At 41.6% G+C, this 18,880-nt stretch overlaps 1 protein-coding gene across 2 annotated transcripts in view; it reads left to right on the top strand.

Annotated features, from left to right (window-relative positions):
* PTPRN2 (protein tyrosine phosphatase receptor type N2) overlaps positions 1-18,880 on the top strand; it is a 647,226-nt gene that overhangs the window by 29,394 nt on the left and 598,952 nt on the right. For both annotated transcript variants that reach the window (XM_028749792.2, XM_028749791.2), the window contains exon 2: positions 9,212-9,262. In XM_028749792.2, the coding sequence (XP_028605625.2) occupies positions 9,212-9,262 (51 nt within the window). The remainder of the gene's footprint in view (positions 1-9,211; positions 9,263-18,880) is intronic.

Raw genomic sequence — 18,880 nt, 5'->3', positions numbered from 1 at the left:
TTAATTTCATTCAGTTTGTATTTCATGGATCAGAAGTTAACTATACTTTGATTTCACACGTCTCAGGATTTTACAATACATATGGCTCAAAAGACATGCCAAAATGCATTAAAAATATTTTAGAGACTACTGTAATAGTCTCTGTCTTAATAACAGCTGCGTAAAATGGAAAGAGCTAGACGTTCCAACTGCCTGGGACTGGTTGACGAAATGTGTTGAACTAGCAGTCCTGGATAAACTGGCCAAATTAATTCAAAGGAGGGAAGGAAGAAGGGAAAAGTCCAGATTTTACGAGAGATGGAATTGCTGTATTGATTATTGAAATGAAAAATATGAAAATTTAAGGTTGTGAATATAGTTGTTTGTCTAGACTGTGCATAATATAAAGTAAAAAAGTAAGTATTTTCATTTAAAATTCAGTTTAAAAATGTGCACATTAAGCTAAAACACTTATTTAAGTAGGAATGGTCATACTTCCAAAAAAATCTCAGATTAATGTGTAAATGGAATGGAAGGGATGTACGAATAAGCACACGTGAAATTGACACAGACTAACCACACCTAGCTGTAAGTCAGAAATACAATCCATTATTAGAGCTAAACCATGATTTGGCTTAGTATTGCACCTGAACCTGGGCTTGTGGTCTGCTTGTTTTTGTTTTTAAAGTAATTTTATTAGTTTTAATAAAATACAAAGATTTAGGATAATTGTACAGCGTAGCTTACAAATCTTAAGAAGGGACTTAGTTAAAAAATGTGTAACTTGAAAATAAACAATAAACGAAAGTGTGGCCTGGATTAGAGGGGGAGGGATGGTACCATTAGGAGCATATTCATACATTTATTAACAATAAACAGAAAATGGAAAATAATGTTTGGGGTTTATTCATATATAGAGTATATAAGGAGAGGGAGAATGGTCACCTGTATTTCATCAAGTCAACCATAAACATCTGAATGCTGGATGCTGGCTTGTGGTTTGTTCTTGTAGACAAAACCACAAGCAGTAAGTCAAGAATAACACCTTGACTACAGCTCTCATGGTATGTCTGCAGCAAGACAAAACAAGAACCTGGGTTTGAACGCAAGGCTAGTCAAATGATGGCTTAGCTCTAGGTGGTACAGCAGCAGGATGACCAGTGGAGGAGTGAAATGGCTTCAGTTTTTACTGTAACTACCTGTACACTTGCACATTCTCACTTAGCAAGGAAATTCCAGGATGTAATTCACATATCATGGTTAGGAAGCATAGGAGTGAAAAATCTTACTCGTCCCTGCATACACTAGGTCTCAAGAGAAGTCCAATTTTCTATCAAAAGCAGTATTTCAGCAGCTGAGAGAGAATAGTACCATTGATGGTAATAGGATTCTGCAGATAGATGTTTTCTAAAAACAGAATATTCTCAGGCCCAGAGAAAATACTAGCCATTCAAACAACAAAAGGAGAAAGCAAAATAAATAAGAGTGGGAGCCTACTGGGAGCAGTGAGCCGAATGTAGAACAGAAAGGAGGTGAGAAACAAGAGCAAACTTTATAAGCTATAAGAGAAAAATTAAGCAGCACAGCTGTAATGGCATATTTTAACTTCCAAGCCCTCTGACATAATTTGAAGATGCAAATCAAGTTAGAACTGTCTTGATATACAGTGGTACCTCGGGTTACATACGCTTAAGGTTACATACGCTTCAGGTTACAGACTCCGCTAACCCAGAAATAGTGCCTCAGGTTAAGAACTTTGCTTCAGGATGAGAACAGAAATTGTGCTCCGGCGGCGCGGCGGCAGCAGGAGGCCCCATAGGCTAAAGTGGTGCTTCAGGTTAAGAACAGTTTCAGGTTAAGAACGGACCTCCGGAATGAATTAAGTACTTAACCCGAGGTACCACTGTACAAGAAATGGAATAGTTCATTGCATAGCTCATACAAGCAGAGTGTTAACTGTCACAGAATATCAATACTTAGAAAAAACCAATCAATCCAAATAATGGGTAGCTTAAAACCATAGGATATCACAAGACAGATATTATTATTGGCCCACTTTTCCAGCGCTCATTCAAAGCAGTTTACAGAGAAGCGTAACAGGAATACGATTAAAACAAAAGCAGAACGGGAATAGTCAACATTGCAGCTATAAAACAACAACTTAATGTAAAAGCAGTGGCCATAGAAATTTCTTAGAAACGGCATCTGCTGAAACAGACACGTTCACGCCCAACAACCATATATCACATGGCTTATAGGCACAAGCAAATTGCACCCACATTGATTTCCCCAGCTAATAACTTGTGCAGTTTGTATGTTGCTACATAAAGGGCCACCTTAATTTTCTCCCACCTCCCCTTTTACCCCACCCATGGCTGTGTGTTATGCTAATGATAGTTTCCACTGTTGCGTTTTAGTAGGGAGGGTCATGGCCCCACCAAGCTCTGATGTACAGCAGAAAATAAGCCGCTGCGGTGCTGCTGCAGCAACCGCAGGTCCTTCCCTGTTAGACAAGAATCATGGTAAATAAAAGACCGTGTGAGTTAAGGATAGTATTTTAAATGTCAGGGATTTCCCACCCCGCCCCCATCCCCACTACTAGTGTTTAACATAGCCAAACCTGATTTGCTTTTTGGATGCGTCAATCAAAGTTATGCTTTCCCAGCCTGGTTGCAGGGAGAAATATTTCATATTATAATAGTCACTTGTTTAACAGTTGCTAAAGAGAATGTGTCAATAGGGTAAGGTGACTGAGAAGGATTATATAGCCTGTAGAATGTCTTGCTGCTCCACTGAGCAAGTGGCTACTAAGAACCCCCTGAAATCACACTGTTCTGCGTGTCGTAATTTATCTCTGATACAAAAATTATGGCCTAAGTAGTACACTGTAAATTAAAGACAAAAATAGCCCTGCATTTTATCAGTTATTTAAAAAATATATATACCGCACCTTCTTTGGAGGCAGTGTTGCAGGCAGGGAGAAGCCTCCAAGGTGGCTAATAATTTAATTAAAGCCATCAAAAAGCTCCAAACTAATTTGAATCCAATAAATTACATGTGACTATATGCAAAAGAGCAATGCCAAAAACTTCACCTTCACGACATCTGATCAAACACCCAAAGGCATTGGAAAATAAACTTTATTTTACTTGGCACTGAAACAACATCTACTTATTTGCCATATGAATTTGGTGAGAGTATATTTCTTAAATGGGGTAAGTGCTTCAACCCAAAGGGTCCTGTTGCTAGTCAATTGAGGGTAACCAGAGAAGGAATATTAAAGCTAGTCTCCTAAAAGGCATATAGGTACTGACAAGAAAAGGCAGACAGCATGATGATGATGATGATGTATCACCCTTCATCCTAGGATCACAGGGCAGTTTACAATATAAAAGCACAAAAATACGTAACATAGTAATAAAATAAATACTCCCCCTCCCAGTTTAAATGGCCATAGATTATTTAACTAGCCAAAGGCCTGAGAGAAGAGGAGTGTTTTTGCCTGGCGCTGAAAGATGTGTAACAAAGGCACCAGGTGAGACTCCCTGGGGAGAGCATCCCACAAATGGGGAGCCACCATAGAAAAGGCCTGTTCTCACTTCCACCCTCTGGACCTCTCGTGATCCCAACTTTTGTAGGACTTCATAGTGTGAAACTGGAACACTGAATTGTATCAAGATGGCCATGATCTTCATTTTTTTGATGTTGAGCTTCAAACCATATTTTGCGCTCTCTTTCACCCTCATTAAAAGGTTCTTTAATTCCTCTTCACTTTCTGCCATCAAGGTTGTGTCATCTGCATATCTGAGGTTGTTGATATTTCTTCCGGCGATCTTAATTCCGGCTAGGGATTCATCCAGCCCAGCCTTTCACATGATGAATTCTGCATATAAGTTAAATAAGCAGGGAGACAATACACAGCCTTGTCGTACTCCTTTCCCAATTTTGAACCAATCAGTTGTTCCATATCCAGTTCTAACTATAGCTTCTTGTCCCACATAGAGATTTCTCAGGAGACAGATGAGGTGATCAGGCACTCCCATTTCTTAAGAACTTGCCATAGTTTGCTGTAGTCGACACAGTCAAAGGCTTTTGCATAGTCAATGAAGCAGAAGTAGATGTCTTTCTGGAACTCTCTAGCTTTCTCCATAATCCAGCGCATGTTTGCAATTTGGTCTCTGGTTCCTCTGCCTCTTCTAAATCCAGCTTGCACTTCTGGGAGTTCTCGGTCCACATACTGCTTGAGCCTTCCTTGTATAATTTTAAGCATAACCTTGCTAGCGTGTTGACTAAACTGCAGGAGGCAGTGGAAGACAGAAGTGCCTGGCGTGCTCTGGTCCATGGGGTCATGAAGAGTCGGACACGACTAAATGACTAAACAACAACAACAAAACTGGAAGCCAGTGTAATATTTGAATACTATCAGTAACTGTTTCATATTCACATGTCTTCATGTAGCCACTTTCATGTAGCTATATTCTCTCCCCCAGAGCTGGCCCAACCATGAGGTATGGGTGAAGCAGCTGCCTCAGGCGGTATATCCACATAGGCGGCACCCCACCACTTCTGCTGGAGTTCCAGTACAGGGCGTTGCTGCTCTTCCAGCAAGGCGTTGGGACAACCCCTCTTGTTTCTGCTGGATCTAACATGGATGTTGACCAGGCTATGAATAACTGTAGTGCAGTGCAATTTCTCGAGTAATAAAACCTTCTTGGGAACTAGAAATATGTCATTTCAGTTCCTTTCCTTTCTGTAGTTTCTGCTGCCAGTAAAAGCTAGTTACATGTACACTGGGTTCTTACTGATATCCAAGCTCCACAGAGCATGAGCAACACCAAATCAGTTCTAGGAGCAGATGGCATATACTAGTTCCAGCAGCCTGAAATATTTGAAGAGGCAGAGCACTGTGTTTCCTTCTGCAAAGGAGAATTAGGAATGAGGGTAGCAGATGGGTCACAATGTGATGTAAGGGAGGGCTTTTCCATATTTAAAGACCACTGATATTAGAGAAAAGGGAGTAGGATGGCACTGTTTAATGGATTAATGAATTGATTAGATTACTAGATTAAAATAAGTTTGTTTTAACAACTCCGTTTGAAAAATTATGCTGAAGATTTTAAACAGTGTAATTCAGATGCTCACAGGACCTGGACCTTGTAGGTGCCATCTTGCAAGAGGCATTCCTTTCTCTCCTGCAAAAGCGAATGACTTGCTGGAGATGGTGTTGGCTGCAACACATCAGGAGTCAGCAACCTTTTGCGGCTATTGGTTCATTTGGGCACCACTTACAAAATGCCTGTTCTGGGATGTATGACATCACGCAAAACAGCTGCCGTGTCTAAAAGAGAAAAGGCACACAAAATGGTAGGGGTTGCATGCCACCCCACCAATGCAAGGGGGGGGGGGATAGGCACCTGCAACACACTTGTAGAGAGGTGGTCTTTGCACACCTCTTCAGACTGGAAGGGAAGATTCAATCCTGATATTGAATGAAATGTGGGCATGTTTAAAAGGGCATGTTCAACGTAGGATAAGCCGAACCAGCACAAATAGGAACTGAGCAGGATTGCACTGTGGATTTTTGAGGGGAAATTTACTGAGACTTTCTGTGGGTTGCACAAAATGTATTGGTGCAGGCACTACACTGGTGACCCCTGTATCACATTATCTAAATCAGGTGTGGAATCTGTGGCCCTCCATATGTTGTTGGATTCTAACTCCCCAATTTTGGTTTGAAACAGCATCCTTTTTTCATCCAAATTTTGCATTTTCATATGCAAACTTAAAGCAGATTGCACTAATTAGTCAATTTTAACTGATATGGTTGAGTAGCTGAGTGTTTTTCAATAAAATATTGATATACAAGGTGGGGAATGTATGGCTTGTTTCTGACACAAGGTAAATCCTGCATGCATTTGCATTTATTTTAGCAGGAAACTAAGGTGGGGAGGGTGGGTATTTTGCTAGAAGATGGAAGACGGTTGTTTGTAATGCATGACGTGAGTAAAAGGATCTGCAGGATACGATACTGCTTTGCTCTTCAGTAATGATTTATTACTGTCATTAACCATTAGCAGGTAGATGATATTTAAAATGAAATATGTTGTTTCTTAATGCTGTAGCAAATAATAACAAAAAATAAATTTGTGTTTAAATTAGCATTTTGACTGCTGGGTGAAACATGCATAACTTCAGCTTCAGTTAATGTAAAACTCAATTCAAATATCATGCGTTTTTCAAGGAGATTTAGAGGTCCTTCTAATCTGCTTTCCCCAGCAAACCAGTACCAGAGTTTACCACACATGAGTTTATTAATTTGCTATTCAAGACATAGATCCTCTGGTTAATTGCATCAGATGCCTCATTCTAATCAGCATGTAATTGTCAAGTTTTGTTGAAACATTGAAGGTGCAGCTTTGTATAATAAGTTTTTCTTGTGCGTATTGAGTACATATTAGGTGATAATGCAAAAGGGACCGAACAGAATTAAAATCACTTATTTGAATTACACACTTGTTTTAAAGTAATCTCTTTACGTTTGGTGCCTGAACAACAAAATGGCAGATTCAATATAAGGAAGTCAAAAGTCAGTTGGGACTGGCTGTCACCAAAATTCCTACCCATATTTAAGTTGATGGGGTCAAACTGAGTATTAATTAAACAGTGCATTCAAGGCAGTTCATATCGACTTATAAAGCAATAGGTAACTATTATGTGGATTTGTAGATGGTTGGCTGACCAAACCCACTAATAGTTCCTCATCATCCTGGAAAAATGTGGCAAGTTAGGTGCCACATTGGTTCTGTCCTGGGCCCGTTGTTGTTTAGTGTCTTTATAACAACTTGGATGAAGGAATTGAGGGGATGCTCATTAAATTTGCAGGTGACACCAAGCTGGGAAGGGTAGCTAATGCTTCATAAGACAGAATTGGGATCCAAGTTACAAGAAAGGAGATTCCGACTAAACATCAGGAAGAACATTGTGACAGTAATAGCTGTTCGACAGTGGAGCAGGCTTCTTCAGAAGGTAGTGGACTCTCCTCCCTTGGAGGTTTTTAAACAGGAGTTGGATGGCTACCTGCCATGGATACTTTAGATGGGATTCCTGTATTGCTGGAGTTTGGACTAGATAACCTTCGGGGTCCCTTCCAACCCTACAATTCTATGATTCTGTGATCAGAGACCACATAGAATAGATGTGTTTTGATGGGTGATTTGAAGGAAGGGAGAGAGATGGCACCACGTACATGTTCAGGGATGCCTTTATTCATAGGAAGAAACAAGAGAGAATATGTTGAGTTATTCTGGAGACATGTAATCATCTGAGCATGGTGGAGTTGGATAAGTAGAGATCATAGCTAGGGATGTAATGAGGAGCTTGGGCCAAAATTGTAATCCAGTGACAGCATCTGAAGAAGGGTGTTTCTTGGTCTGAACAATGGAATAAATTAGTACTTTTGACAGGGTAGCTGTGGATAGAGAGATGGGAGGTCTGAGATGTGAAAGAGGAAGACCAGATAAAAGATGACCAGAACATGAACCAGTGTTATAGCTGACGTAGCAGAGAAGAATTGGCTTAGAGAGAGGAAGAACGAGGGGGAGAGAGAGAACAAAGAGAAATGGCAGGACTTGACAGCTGATTAATGTGCGTAGGAAAGAAGATAGAAGAATGAAAGATAAAACTATTGCATGAATGGCTGATTAAGAGGTTGCATAGTGGTTTTGTTGACAGATGCAAAGAGGGATTGAGGAGAAGACTTGGAAGGAAAGATAAGTAGTCCATTCCTGGGCATGTTTAATTTGAGAACACAACACTGAGAATAAAACATTTTGCCTTCAATGCAAATTGTCATACCGTAGCTAAGTATGTTTTTAAAGGTGTGCTTTTGTCATTGTTTTTCGTTCCCATCTACTCAGTTTGTTCTTACTACCCCAGCAAGTGTAAGATATGTCATGTCCCACCATGACAGCTGATATATGATAGGTGTATCACATGCAAATTCTAAACCACAAGGGATAAGGTTCGAATTATTTCATATGCATCTTGTCTACTAGAGTTGAGACTACCACCACAATCACTATGATGATGAGCATGCTTTCTAAAACTCTTGCTGGTCCTGGTGGATCTAGCTTGCTTTATTATTTATCAATTTAATTTACATGACACTTCCTATAAAGTATCCCAAAGCAATTTAACAATCAAACCATCAACAAGAAAAACATATATAAACAAGAAAAACATATATAAACAAGAAAACATATAAAAACACTTTCAATGCCAATACATAGTTCATAAGTTTATCGTTTTAGCAGAAAGACATGGCAAACTTGTAGCAATAGTAGTAAAAACACAGAGAACATCCATCCATAATATAAACCAACATCTGTGATGTAAGAGAGAGAAGATACCAGAGACACCCACAAACTTAACGTCTGAATTCCCAAAACAACTTATAGTGCTTTTATCTAACTCATTTCCCCTGATTTTTGTTGTTGTTGCAGCCGGTGCGCAGATGGCCACTTTCTGTGTTACAAAGCTATTATTGCCACTCAGAAGAAACAGAACCATTTCTACCATGGTGTACCTGTTTGTTTCTGCAAACAGAGATTTCAGAAAGCGATTTCTTGGTTCTCTTTATGAGTCATGTCTTCCACCTGAGGTTGAGCAGAAATACAAAGTCTTTCTGTGTACAGGACCTTGTTATAGTGACCACCCAAGGAAAGTATTCAATAAGTACCAGAAAGATGATAGAAATGTGCCCTATCTGATATGTAATGGAAAGAAGTTCCTAAGGGTAGGTGTTGTTACACTAAAAGCCCAATTCGTTCATTGTATTGAATGGACCTCTTGATGAGATGGTATCTGCAGGAGAGGGCCTCCTGCAGTGATCAGTTGGGTATATGAGCAGTGACACCAGCTTTTAGCTATTGACTTAAGATGGTCATAGACACATTCTGGATTTGAGGCCCAGCATAACAGCTGGAAATACTACATGAGAGCTGTGCCTCAGGGGACCAGGCGCTCAGTAGCAGGTATTATATTTCTGTATTCTTCCCATTCATTCTTCCCATTTACTTTATGCTCTTGGCTTCTTCTGTACTGCTCAGTTTAGAATATCAAACAAAGGTCTGACTCCAGTTTGAGATTTTATAGCTTGAGATGTTGGGACTGTACTGCAACTGCATTGCTTTCACACCGTCTTGATTTTGTGTTTTCATTGCATTCTTTCTAGGCTGCCTGTTTGAGGATGACCTTTGCAAATCATTTGAAATCTGCATAAATGGTAAGTTTCTGAATAACTGGCACACATGGCTAAGCAGCTTGTTGTATATGCGTACATCGATGCATGTGGAATCTCTCTGCCAGTAAGAATTAAGAGATCCTTCAACTCCCTCCCACCCAAGACAGATTTTTGTATAGTCTGAGCAGTCATTTGTTAAAATTTATTTATGATGAGGGGTGGTGGTAGCGCAGACTTTTGCGCCCATGACAAAATGTGTAGATCCGACACTGGGTGGTGGTGGTGGTACCTATCTATATACCTTTCTACACAGGTTACTCTCTCCTTCTTTGTTGTGGCAGCTTCTCCCTCCTTCTTCCATTACCTGACTCTCTCTGAGACATCAAGAGAGGTCTGTAGCCCTTTTGCACCCACCCTGACGCACGTGTAGCAAACCCTTATGAGCAAGCAGCCAGCCTTCTTCCCTGCATGTATTAAAAATACCTTAGGATGTGCGACATACTTTATGGACACGCCCAATTATGCAACTGTTGATGGACTCTCTTAATTATGACTTTTTAAATAATAATTTTTATTAAGTTTTCCATTTTAACAATCCAATCAAATCACAGTAAATATTCCAAATTATACAAATATATATCATAAAGTCCAAATATTTTGCCAAATTATAATTTTTTTGTTGGGGGTTCCCATGCTTCAAGTTCAGTGGGGTCCAATCATCTCATATTCTACTGCTTTGAGTGTCCACTAGTCCCGTCTTTAAATCTTCTTGTTATTATCCTTGGACTCTCTTAATTATGACTTAGATTGTTTTAAATGTATATATGTACCGAATGACTGTTTAGTAATTTTTGTAAAAATTTTGTATTTTTTTTGTAAATTACGAGAAGTAGTTTTGTAAGAGAAAGAAAGAAAGTACAATGTTAAAAAGAATTAATTAGAGTGGTGGAAAACAGATGATGAGTGAGCTTCACTCATTGCATCATATATTTCCACTGGGCCACGTAGAGCCTTTTTTGTCTATAACAATAAGCGTTCTACTAAAGTGCTGATATCTTTGCCGTAGAGGCTATATTTGTTATAAAGGCTCTGTTATCTTATTTACATTTGCTGAGTGGCTTGTGGTAGCAGTCATGCAGTGTTAATTTTCTTCTGTAAACCATTTTTATTGGCTTGCTGAAATCTGCTGATTCAGAGTTGGTAAGGTAGTGGTGCATTTTTTTAAACGCTTTCTAATGGCAGGACAATATGTCAAATAAGATCTCTGAGTCTTGCTCTCCAGAGTTTTTCGTTTACAGATTGATTTCATATACTTCAGTTTCTGTCACTAGTAGAAAACTGCCTCATATGGTTATGAGCCTGAAAAATTGATATCCTCCTGTAAATATGTGAATAATGAGTTTTTATCATGGAAAGTGTGGAAAAGAACAGCCTGGGTGGATTGATGTGTTGCTTTCCAGATGTATGTGCGTGTTTTATCATTACAATCTTTATTAACTTAAGAGATTCTGCAACATACAGTGTGATCAAACAGGATCTGGTGACGATATACATATACAATTTGAGATCACTGTTGAACAAATACAAACAAAAATCAAAACCAAAATTAATAAAGGTATGTGAATGCACCAAAGGTAGCAACTAGAACTCTTTATAATGTAGACATAATGATTAAATAAGACAAGGTTACAAAACATGAACCATATCATACCAAGTGAAAGTACCGTATTTGAAATATTCAAATGCCTTGAGTCACGATATCAGCCATATTCATTCATAGGATACGCAGAACATCTTGGCCATGTTCTTCCTTGCTTACAAATGAAATACAGTCAGACCAAACAAGTACAAAAGCATCTCCTTTCCCCCTTTGGCATCTAATGACTATCAGTTTTATTAGTTAGTTTTTCCAGCAGGACAAACTTTACTGTACCAAGATGGATGTTCTCTGTGGCACAATGGGTCAGTGTGGCTTTTTGTTAACCAGAAGGTTGGTGGTTTGAGTCTACTCAGGGATGGCTGTGGGCAGGATTCCTGCATCACTGCGGGTTGGAGTTGTAAGGTACCCTGAGAATCACCAACTCTACAGTTCTATGAGCCTAAGTAGCAAGATTGGCCTCATCTATCTCCCCCGCCCAAATTGTGTGATGGTCCATCCTAGCTGCTATAAGCAGGTGCGCTATCAAATGTTTATTATGCTTTTTTTGCTATCCTTGTCAAATATAGATAAATGTGCTAATTGAGAAGTTGGGATAATGTGGCAGTTAAAGATCATATCCGTTTCTCTGAATACCGTAGCCCAGAATTATTGCACTCTAGTAGAACTGCACTGTAGGTGGAGCTACAACCCACTTTCTGATCATCCCCTCCAGCATCTTGTGAATACAAATGAATTCATCTTCAATAGCCTCCTATGAGTCACGTACCATTTATGAATCAACTTCAATGACAGTTCTTTATAGTTAGCTGATATTTTATGAAAAGGAGTTTTCTCCCCACATTGCTAGCCAAGTGTCTTCGATTCCAGACATGTTCAATTACAGCTTCCACTGTCCCTGAACATTGAGTTTTGGCTCAAAACACCTGAAGAGCATCACCTTGACTACCCCTGATGTAGAAGATTACTCAAAACTTGTAAAACTCTTCACTAAAATGGCTGAAAGCCAGTATGCTGCTGATTGTGGTCCGAGCCCCAAAACCCATCCATCATGGAAATAAAGACACAGTGGAGACAGAATTTAGTTTAAATGTTAATGGGTAAATTTTGGCCACAACTTTATTGAATACACAAATGTGACTGGTATTGACTAAGGCATTGGTATCAAAACTATATCTGGCTCCTGCCCTACCCTGCAGGAAGCCTGTAAGGGTAAACAACCAGCAGGGGGATCTCCGTCAGTGTATATTGACTGGTGCTCACCCCTGGGATTCCCGGGGGTCCTGGCATGGCCCTAGCCCTTCTCCCGGCTTCGGATGAGATCCAGCCCCCCAGATTCCTTTAACAGAATACCCTATTCATTGGAGGGGCAGGTGGTGGCTGCACCTCCCCTCCCCACATTCCCCTAAACCAATGCCTAACCGCCAAACCTTACAAAGTTGTGACGATTGCTAGGAGGTAGCAAACCAAGTGGCCACAGCCAATCTGCCACATTGGGAAAAATTCCTACCCAGCCCCCGTTCCAAAACAGGTGACCAACTGAAGTCCAAAGCAAGGCCAAACACAACCTAATTAACGGGTGGGTGGGTGGATGTTCGGCAGTGCAAAGCAAAAGGAGGTCCCTATGTCGCGCTGCCAAATAGATACCCCCAACCCCCAACATTTGCCACGATGCCGATTGGCTAAAGGCCAGTGGCATAACTGTGGCACCACCGGCTTGGAGCGGGGCCAGCCCTGCCCACAAGCTGGTTGGGGAAGAGTTTCAGGCACTGAGCACAACATGGACCCTATGTTAGGAAGATACAACTTGCTTCACCTGCCATTGCCTTGGTTTGCATATCACACTAAGCCAAAGCCTAACCACAACCCAGATTTGATCTTGATTACAGTGTGTGGTTAGTCTGGAGTGTGTGGTTTTATCATGAGCATGGGTTCAGATGACATACTAAACCAAACTTTGGCTTAGGTCAGTGTGGCATTGCAGCAAAAAGGACCAGGGAGGAGCAAAACATCTGTGAATTTCTCTCCTGGAGCCTGTGCCTTCATGATAACTGAACCAGGCCACTGTGTCAGAATTTCTACTTGGACCGAGTTGGGTTTTATACTGAGGAGGCATTAAAGGCGGTCACCCAACCGTGCTTTGCTGTAAAAAGAGAAGGCAAGGGGAAGGCAGATTATCAGTGATTATCGCCCTATGTGTTCAACAATCTCAGACTTCCAACTGAAGCTATTTCCATAATTGGAGCACTTACGTGGCCTTTCTCCGTGGAATCTTTCGTGTATGATAAGAGACTATTCCTGGCTGAAACTTTTCTTACACGTGAGGCATTTGCAGGGTTTCTATCCTGTGTGGATTTCTGGTGTTTTAACGAGATCCTGCTTCTGAAATAAGCAAGTCCCACAATGGGAGCGTTTTATCAGCTTCTCTCCTGTGTGGAATCTTTAATGTACAGGAAGACTGGTCGCTGACAATTTTTTTCACACATGGAGAATGGGCAGTTTTCCCTTGTGCGTATTCTCTGTTGCTTCATGAAATCAGACCACTTTTCCTACAACTGGAATATTTAAATAGCTTTTCTTCTGTGGGGGATCTTACGTATTATGTGGTTTTTCCATGTTGTGAATATCCTGAGATCTAAAGTTGAAGGGAGGTATACAAATTGTAATCATTGTCATCACCTTTCATGTGAAAGAAGGCTTGATTGAAGAAGAAAGCTTCTCACACATGTAGAACATTTGGATTGTTTCTCTGTGTAGATGCTTGACATTTAATGCAATTTGCATACCAGTAAAAAAAAAACAAAAACCTTGCCCATTTTAAAGGTTTATCCCTGTATAATACTTACATAGGTTTGAATTCTTCCCACATGTGGAACATTTATGTGGTTTCTTTCTTGTACAGATTCTCTTATGTTTTATGATATCTGAATGTTTATGAATATGTTATATCTCCTCTGGGGGAAAAAAGATGTTGTTCTGTATATAGTGTATCCCTTTTATTCTAGTTTTTTAATTTTAATATATACATATTTTCATAAGATTTTTATATATGTTTAGTGAATGTTGTGTGTGGGTATTTCTTCGTGTGTGTGTAAAAAATAACAATTATTTTAAAAATCATTGAGACCTATATGAATTGTCAATACAGAGCACACTAATGATTTCCCCCTGATAATTTTGTTCCTTGTTTTGTTGTTCTTGTTTATTTCCTGGTCTACCTTTTTGAAGCCATACTATCTATTCTTTCTCTCAACGGAGTATTTGTAATGCTAGGACAGTTTTTATATATCAAGGACACAGTTACTGAAAATCTTATTTACATGAATCATGACCAGGATTGTATAGATGAGATCTGATTGCATGGGGCCAAGCAAGAAAAGCTAATTAAATGTACTGGCTGATGCACACTGTATCATTAAGTCAAGCCTCATTGATAATTGCTAACCCTCTTGCAGGAAGACATAGTTTAATGTCTGAAATTGTATTTGAAGAAACTGTGTCCCTCAGAGATTGAATAAACTGTTGTGCGGTGTTGAATCAGTAGTGCCTAATATGAGCAACTTGCAGTTGTCAGAAGAAACCTTGTTTGGTACAAGTTACAGAATCCTTCCAACTATAATAGTAGACATTCTAGGGACATCCCCAAGCACAGTATCACAGAGCTCTTACTATTACCGTATTTTTCATCCTATAGGGCGCACTGGCCCATAGGACGCACCTAGTTTTTTGGAGGGGAATTTTTTTAAAAAAATTATTTCCCCCCACCAGCCCCGGGGCTGGGGCGGGAGAAGCCCGAGCTTCCCCCGACCCCAGCCCCCAGAACAGGCTGCCGCTGGCAAGCCTTGTGAGCCCAGTGGGACCTCCCGCCGGGCGCACAAGGCTTGTGGACATCTGCCCGAAGCACGGGGCGTGCTCCGCAGCGCGCCCCGTGCTTCGGGCTGCAGGCTGCCGCCCCAAGCCTTGCAAGCCCGGTGGGACCTCCCGCTGGGCGCGCAAGGCTTGCGGACATCTGCCCGAAGCACGGGGCATGCTCCGCAGCGCCCCCGTGTTTCGGGCTGCAGGCTGCTGCCCCAAGCCTTGCACGCCCGGTGGGACCTCCCGCCAGGCGCGCAAGGCTTGCGGACATCTGCCCGAAGCACGGGGCATGCTCCACCTCGCCCCCTGCTTCGGGCTGCAGGCTGCCACCCCAAGTCTTGCGCACCTGCCGGGACCTCCCACCGGGCGCGCAAGGCTTGCAGACATCTGCCCGAAGCACGAGGCCCACTGCAGAGCATGCCCCGTGCTTCGGGCTGCCAGCTGCCACCCGCAAGCCTTGGGAGCCCGGCGGGCACTCCCACTTCCTGAAGCTTGGAGAACGAGAGGGGTCGGTGCGCACCGACGCCTCTCGCTCTCCAGGCTTCAGCGAAAGCCTGCATTCGCCCCATAGGATGCACACACATTTCCCCTTCATATTTGGAGGGGGGAAAGTGCGTCCTATAGGGCGAAAAATACGGTAATTCATTTATCCATGGGGCACCTTTTTGTGATCTTACACAGGGCCAGTTCTACCATAAGGCAAAGTTAGGTGGTTGCCTCAGGCAGCAGATGCCGAAGGGCAGAGTGCTGCAGTAAGGTGTTGGAGGTCAGAGCTGTGTATGTCATGCCATGTTGCCCTGTGTCCTAAATAAATCTGCTACCCTTAGTGCATTGTCCTATTGCCAGTGTTGAAAGGAAAATTTAGCTGGCAGCCCTTTTGTTAAGGAAACACAGTGGTGGTCTTGTCATTTGCCTTGGCAGCAAAATATTTTGGGCTGATCTTGATCTCACGACTAGGAAGCGCTTACATGAAGATGCAGTTTCCCTACTGTGGTTATGGTTTCAATTTATCAGAGCAAAGAACAGTCACATTTTTACTGCAAAATCAAATTTCCTTAGAAGCAGATGTCAGTACAGTTATTTAACTACTATTTGTAGTGATTCGTCACATAGGATGAAAACAAAACAGGCGAAACTCTCCACACGGTATAACAATCACGTACGGATGCAATGAGAGTTTGTGAGGTAAGTCTCAGATCAATTCCACTCTCATGGATTAGTCTCACTCTCTGTATCCCAGGCATAACTTACCTGGTGTACCTCTGGATGAACCATAGGGTAAAAACATGATTTTCCCAGTCCACTTCATTGTCATGGCCTCAGCTGTTCATTTTATATCACTAAAGCAGCCTGATTCTGGGAAACAATAGTCCTGATAGCTAAAAACTATCCTGAGCCAGTGTGGTGTAGTGGTTAAGAGCGGTAGATTCGTAATCTGGGGAACTGGGTTCGCGTCTCTGCTCCTCCACATGCAGCTGCTGGGTGACCTTGGGCCAGTCACACTTCTTTGAAGTCTCTCAGCCCCACTCACCTCACAGAGTGTTTGTTGTGGGGGAGGAAGGGAAAGGAGAATGTTAGCCGCTTTGAGACTCCTTCGGGTAGTGATAAAGCGGGATAACAAATCCAAACTCCTCCTCCTCCTCCTCTTCTTCTTCTTCTTCTTCTTCTTCTTCTTCTTCTTCTTCTTCTTCTTCTTGAAAAGCAAAGAAAAAGAAGAAGCAAAGAAAAAGAAGTCCCAAATCCATAGTTGGACAATATCTTTATCAGGATTAACAAAAGGTTTCTGAAAGTGGCAAGCTTACAAATTCTCCAAACCCTTCCTCAGGCAAGATGTCAGACAAAGCAAGAGGTAGCAGGACAAGAAAAAACAAAAGCACTAAAATCAACCTGGATATTGCAGTCATAAGGTCAGTCATTTTTAGACTTGATGCTCTAGCCAGGAAATCTTGTTTACAAACGTTACATAACAACAGATAATTCCCCATTGGTTCTGCATCCACCCTCTCAAACCTCCTTGGTTCTTCCACATGGAGTTCCACTCTACTCCACCCCACCCTACCTCAAACTAACCTAGCATCCTTATCCAAGTCATGGTGCAATGACATCAAACTTCTGACACCGACTTGGTGCCACCTCTTTGGCTGCTGGCTGCCAGCTGAATTACTGAAGCTTCTGGGGGAAAGGGAAGAAGCTGAACTCGTTGCAAGTGTTACCCACTCGACTCTATGAGTACATTTCTCTACTGGAATTCATAAATTGCTACCTCGTCCTGCTGACATATAGTACCAGAGCCATATTGGATCTGTTCCAATGTTCTATAAGATGGAAGTAGGTATGCATTTATGGTAATACTAGCGATGCCATTGCAAGCTGAGACTCTGAAACCATGACAATGGCATTAAGCATTTGCTAAGCAAAACCTGCTGTTCCGTGCAGTGCAGTGTGTATCCTGTTTTCTGTTATAAGCTGGTGGCATCGTTTGCGTTTACTGTGACTTTTCAAAGGAATTGAATTAAATAAACTGAGGTCTGAATTAAATGGGCATGTGGTCTGATAGATACAGTGCTGGGCCTGGAGCTGGGAGACCTGTGTTCAGATCCTTCTTGAGCACTGAGCTCTTAGTACTAATTTGTTAGGCCACCTCACAGGGTTGATAGGATTCAGGAGCAACAATTAATATAACCTTGCAGGCAAGTCCAGAAAACATTTACTTGCTTATCTGTCTATACATATCTGTATAATTTATTTCATAGCGATAGCCTAAACAGAAAATAGCACCCCACCCACCAGTTTTGCAAAAGCTGTCTTGGGTAGTTACTTTGAGATGATTCTTAATCTCCTCAGACATAATAAGCTAAATAGCTATTTACAAGTCTAGATTTATAAGTGAAAACACCAACCTGTAAACCTAACTTGTTACAGCATTCTTAGATTTGAAGGAGGCTTGACTTACAATGTCATTGGAGTGACACTTTCTACCAATGATAAAAGCCTATTTATTTTCTCCCAGATAGCTGGCCTCAAAATTCAGTTTAAAAAAAAAACGGTTCTGTGGCGAAGGAATGAAATCTGCGCAGCAGTGATGCTCTATAATAGGAATAGGTATATGTGGCTGGAGATTTGTTTGTGACAGAAGGTAACAGAGCTGCGCATTATTATTATTAGACATGTTTATACCCCACTTCATGGCATGAAGCTGCTGAAGAAGTGTACTGTGTAAAAGCAGAATAAAACACAGACCCTTAAGAGCAATAAAATCAGTTCAACAAAATGATCAATAAAACCATCCATACAAACTAAAAACAATGGAAACACTTCATCAAATATACAATTGATCTTTATAAATGGCTGGGTTATACAAAACCTCAAGAATCGCCTCTCCTCATATAAACCGACCCAGACTTTGTGATCCTCTTCTGAGGCCCTTCTAGGCCTGGATGATATATCGATATATTGCCCAGGATGAGTATGAGGAGCAGACCATGATGTCGGTTTCACTCAGCAGTATATCGCTGATGAAACCACTGCTGTTTCTGAGTACCTCTGCCAGCGACTTCCTCCAGTGAGTGTTGCTAGTAGAGGGACTCAGGAGCGGTGGCGGTTTCACCAGCACGCTGGGGTGAAACTGCCTCAGCTCCCACTATGAGAGCTGTGGCAATTTCACCCAGTGCCTCGCCAATTCAGCTTGTTTTTTCAACATGGCGGTATATCTGAAGGAGCGTCTCCACCCCCATTGTTCTACCCGGACACTGAGGTCCAGCGCCGAGGGCCTTCTGGTGGTTCCCTCACTGTGAGAAGCCAAGTTACAGGGAACCAGGCAGAGGGCCTTCTCGGTAGTGGCACCCGCCCTGTGGAACGCCCTCCCACCAGATGTCAAGGAAATAAACAACTTTTTAAAAAGACATCTGAAGGCAGCCCTGTTTAGGGAAGCTTTTAATGTTTGATGCATTACTGTATTTTAATATTTTGTTGGAAGTTGCCCAGAGTGGCTGGGGAAACCCAGCCAGATGGGCGGGGTATAAATAAATTATTATTATTATTATTGCCAGACCACGATGTTTGGCTGGTGATATACTGCGATGTTGAAAACCTGATATTGCCCAGCTCTAGACCTTTCTTCATGTGCCTCCTCCACGTAAGGTCTGGTG

This window comes from Podarcis muralis, chromosome 12, assembly GCF_964188315.1.
Source record: "Podarcis muralis chromosome 12, rPodMur119.hap1.1, whole genome shotgun sequence".
Lineage (NCBI taxonomy): Eukaryota > Metazoa > Chordata > Lepidosauria > Squamata > Lacertidae > Podarcis > Podarcis muralis.
The sequence above is the reverse complement of the archived record's forward strand: the minus strand, read 5'-3'. Positions and strand labels throughout refer to the sequence as shown.